A 4,984-nucleotide genomic window follows, 5' to 3' on the forward strand; every position below is an offset into this window, starting at 1 on the left:
TTTAGGTTTCAAAATTGTGTTTCAAAAAGAACTGATTTTCAAATAATTTGGATAATTTTGAGAAAGTATGTGGTACACCGAGTCTTCGGCCTCGATCCTATAAGTATTTCTGAACTTAGATAGAATATTCTGAAAACACTGTAGTTAGCATTTTCTGAAAACTATATTGAGCTAGTTACGCATAAAATATCTGCTAATAAATAATGGAACTGATGCATAAAATTTTATAATGTAGAGAAAATTTGAATTTACGATGAACGCTCGTGGAACTCGCGGTTGTGGTATTCGTGGGTGCGGTAGAGGCCACGGGGGGCTCGAGCTAAGTCTTCCTCTCTGGACAGTATGCCAAATTTAGATACGAGTGAGACATCGGTTTCACCTACTACCGAGACTGGGTCTCAAAGTCACTCGGCTGGGGACGACGCACTATCCCAAGACATGTTGAGAGTGTTGGAGTGGGTCGGTAACTGAACGACTCTGATCCAATGGAGCTGAGCTGTTTAATGGTGTCACTAGAGTCGCCCCTACTGTGGTCGAGTATTGGTTGGAGGCCTCAAGAGGATTATGAACGATGTAGACTATACTCCCGAGCAGAAAGTAAAGGGTGCAGTCTCTTTGCTTCAAGACGAGGTGTACCAGTAGTGGTTGTCAGTTGAGGTGGGTACTCAGCTGGATGTCTAAACTAGGACTATTTGAAGGTATTGATTGCTCTACAAAGGGAGAGAGAGTTCGCAGTGCTGGTAGATAAGGCGAAGACCGCCGAAGAGGTTAAACGTGTGGAGCGCCAGAATAGGGACCGAGAGAGAGGTAAGAATAAGAGGGATTCAGAGCCCTCTAGTTCTGTTCAGAGGCCTAAGAAACGAGCTAGACCTGATAGGCCTGTTAGAGTGGGGATGTTGTTGCTCCTACTAGGATTCAGCCATGTACGGATTGTGGTAGGCGCCATCTGGGCGAGTGTTGGAGGAGGTTAAGGGCTTGTCTGAGGTGTGGGTCTTTGGAGCATCAGATTAGAGAGCGCTCACAACGGGTTGATTAGATGCAAGCTTTAGGACTGAGTTCTGCATAGCTTAAGAGGGTAGTTCAGCATTCACCTAGGGGCCGTGGACCGACTAGGGGTGGTAATGGTATGGGTTGAGGACAGAGAGCACCGAGCAGAGGTGCTAGTCTGACTGAGGCGAGGTAGCCTGCACTGGTTTATGTTGCTCGAAGCCTAGAGGATAGAGACGCTCCTGATGTTATCACGGGTGTGTTCGTTATTTTTGATGTTCCATATATTGCTCAGATAGATGTAGGTTTTACACATTCCTATGTAGGTAGCACTTTTTCTAAAAACTTGGGAATTTCTGTGGAGTGTACTTCTAGTGAGATTACTGTACTGAGTCTGTTGGGGCAGTCTGTTCGGGTTAATAGACTTTATAGGAATATTCCATTAGAAGTGCTAGGGGCTGTATTTCTGGCAAATTTGATAGAGCTACCGTTTGAGGAATTCAACTTAATTCTGGGTATGGATTGATTGGTTGAGCATTGAGTTTGTCTGGACTGTGCGACTAAGAGGGTTGTTCTAAGGACCAAGGATGATAAGGAGATAGTAGTGATAGGTGAGCATCGAGGTTATCTGTCTAATGTGATCTCCGCTCTTGTGGCTGAGAAATTGGTTCAAAAAGGTGTGTGGCGTATATGGCTTACGTCAGTGTTTCAGTTTTTAGGGACTCTTCTGTCAGGGATATCAAAATAGTGAGGGAGTTTTTAGATGTATTTATTGAGGAGTTATCGGGTTTACCTCTATATAGGACAGTTGAGTTTGGTATTGAGTTTCTACCTGGCATGGCTCCGGTGTCTATCGCTCCCTACCGCATGGCACTGAAGGAACTTGTACAAGTTAAGGCTAAACTTCAAAAGCTTTTGGATCATGGTTTCATCCGCTCTAGTGTGTCTCCGTAGGGGGCACCAGTTCTGTTTGTAAAGAAAAGGGATGGTACCATGAGAATATGCATTGACTACCGGTAGTTGAATAAACTGACTGTGAAGAATAAGTATCCTCTTCTGAGGATCAACAATTTGTTTGTTCAGTTTCGATGGGCTTCAGTGTTCTTGAAAATAGATATTCGATCTGGGTATCATCAGTTGAGAGTTAAGGAATTTGATATTCATAAGATGGTGTTTAGGACTCGTTATGGGCATTAGGAGTTCCTAGTTATGCATTTTGGTTTGATGAATGCTCCGGCTACATTCATAGATATAATGAATTGAGTTTTTCAGCCGTATCTGGATCAGTTTGTTGTAGCCTTTATCGATGATATTCTGGTTTACTATAAGACCGAGGATGAGCATGATGAGCATCTCAGAGTAGTGCTTCAAATGCTTCGTGAGAAATAGCTCTACGCTAAGTTGAGCAAATGTGAGTTCTGGCTGCGAGAGGCAACTTTTCTAGGGCACGTGGTTTCTGTTAAGGGGATCCGAGTTGATCCTAGAAAGATTGAGGCGGTGCTTGATTGGAAACAACATAAGAACGTATAGGATATTCATATTTTTCTGGGTCTTGAGGGTTACTATCGGCGTTTTGTTGAGGGGTTCTCTTTGATTGCAGCTCCTTTGACTAAGCTTCTGTGCAAGGGTGTTCCTTTTGTCTAGACGGATTTGAGAAGGTCAAGTCTGTTCTGACTTAGGCTCCTGTTCTTATACAGCTTGAATCTGGTAAAGAGTTTGTGGTGTATAACGATGCGTCACATGTTGGTCTGGGATGTGTACTAATTCAAAATGGTAAGGTTGTGGCTTATGCGTTCCATCAGCTTAAGTCACATAAGGGGATTTATCCTACACTTGATATGGAGTTAGTTGCAGTAGTGTTGGCGTTAAAGGTCTAGAGGTATTATCTGTATGGTGAGAGGTGTATCATCTACACCGATCACAAGAGTCTCAAGTACCTCCTTACTCAGAAGGATTGAATCTTAGACAACTTCGGTAGATTGAGCTGCTCAAAGATTATGACTGCACGATAGAGTATCATCCTGGTAAGGCCAATATGGTGGCCGATGCTCTCAGTCGTAGAGCGATTACTGATTTGAGAGTAATGTTTGCTCGTCTTAGTCTGTTTGATGATGGGGCTCTGTTACTCGAGTTACAAGTCAAGCCGACTTGGATTGATCAGATTCGGGATAAGCAGTTAGGAGATGAGATTCTGGGTTTGCAGCTTCGTCTGATTGAGAGTGGTAGTACTTCTGATTCTGGGCTGAATAAATATAGGGTTCTGTGTTTTCGGGGTCCGGTTTATGTACCGAATGATTCTGATCTGAGACAGTCGATTCTGAGGGAGGCGCATAGTAGCCCTTATGTTATTCATTCCAGTGGTAATAAGATGTATCAGGATCTCTGTGAACTGTACTGGTGGCCGGGTTTGAAACACGAGGTTACAAATTTTGTTACTCGTTGTCTAACGTGCCAGAAAGTTAAGGCTGAACACTAGTTGCCTTCGGGTTTGCTTCAACTAGTTTGATTCCCTTATGGATATGGGAATGAATGACGATGGACTTCATTAGTGGGTTGCCCTTGACACCCACTAAGAAGGATTCTGTTTGGGTCATCATGGATCAATTGACCAAGTTCACTCATTTTATTTCGGTTTGGATGGACTACTCTCTGCATAAGTTAGCGAAGCTCTATATCTTCGAGATTGTAAGACTTCATGGGGTTCCTATTTCGATAATTTCTGATAGGGATCCATGCTTCACTTTGCCGGTTCTAAAAGAAATTGCATGAGGCTCCAGGTTTGAAATTTGACTTCAGTACTGTGTTCCATCCTCAGACCGATGGTCAATCTGAGAGGGTGGTTCAGATACTAGAGGATATGCTTCTGATTTGTGTGATTGATTTCTGAGGTAGTTGGGAGGATTTTCTGCCGTTAGCCGAGTTCGCCTACAATAGCAGTTTCCAGTCTAGCATCTAGATGGCACCTTACGAGGCTTTGTATGGTCGTAAGTGTCATACTCCTCTATGTTGGACTGAGTTGGGTGAGCGTTGGGTTTTGGGTCCTAAGTTGGTTTCCAAGATGGAGATAAGGTTAGACTGATTCGGGATTGTCTGAAGGAGGCTTCCAATAGACAGAATTCCTATACGAATCTGAAAAAGAGAGATATCGAGTACTCTGTAGGTGACTTTGTATTCCTTAAGGTTTTTCTATGGAATAAAGTTTTGAGATTCAGTTGTAAGGGCAAGTTGAGCCCTAGGTTTATTGGGTCGTATCGTATTCTGAAGTGTGTGGGACCGATCGCTTATCAGTTGGAGCTACCACCAAAGTTAGACTGTATCCATGATGTGTTTCACGTCTCAACGTTTAGGCGATATCAGTTTGATCCATCTCAAGTTGTCTCTGTTGAGGAGATTGAGGTTAGACAGGATTTAACTTTTGAGGAGGAGCCGATTCAGATTTTGGAACATGATATTAAGGTTCTGGGGAGGAAGTCCAGCTTGTTGGTTAAGGTTCTTTGGCAGAATCATGGCACTAAAGAAGCCTTGTGGGAACCTGAGGACTCGATGCATCAACTGTATCCTCATCTGCTTGAATCAGGTAAATTTCGAGGTCTTCTTTTAGGGGGATAGAGTTGTAACACCCCGCTTAATTAATTAATTTCTGTTTCAATGGCTAAGTGCTTTGGGTGTGTGTATAAGGTCATGGGTTCAAGTCCCATATTTGTAAATTTTGTTATTTTAGATCCAAACCCTATCCTTTTGAGTGGACTTATATAAGATTGTCTGTTTATCTATATCAGAATGAGCCTGCTGGTTTGAGTGGTAAGGAGTTGAGGTGCTGGAAGTCTTGTGTTCGAATCCCTGCGCGAGCGTGGATGTTATTTTTGCTCAGTTGAATGAGAGAGTTTCGGTAGAGTTGAAATTCTGAAGGTCAAGTTGTTGGTTAGGGGGTTAGTGGGGAGTTAGGATATTAGTAGAATTTTAGTAAGTTAAACAGATTTTATTTTATCTTTTATTT

The 4,984-nt window shown here is 42.9% G+C and overlaps 1 protein-coding gene across 1 annotated transcript; it reads left to right on the forward strand.

Moving 5' to 3' along the window:
* The first annotated feature begins 3,943 nt into the window (after positions 1 to 3,943).
* LOC105767033 (uncharacterized) lies at positions 3,944 to 4,596 on the forward strand. Its single transcript, XM_012586564.1, has 2 exons — positions 3,944 to 4,056; positions 4,200 to 4,596. The coding sequence occupies exons 1-2, from the start codon at positions 3,944 to 3,946 to the stop codon at positions 4,594 to 4,596; spliced, it is 510 nt and encodes a 169-aa protein (XP_012442018.1).
* The last annotated feature ends 388 nt before the right edge of the window (positions 4,597 to 4,984 follow it).

The sequence above is a fragment of the Gossypium raimondii genome, chromosome 5, assembly GCF_025698545.1.
Source record: "Gossypium raimondii isolate GPD5lz chromosome 5, ASM2569854v1, whole genome shotgun sequence".
NCBI classification, from domain to species: Eukaryota; Viridiplantae; Streptophyta; class Magnoliopsida; order Malvales; family Malvaceae; genus Gossypium; species Gossypium raimondii.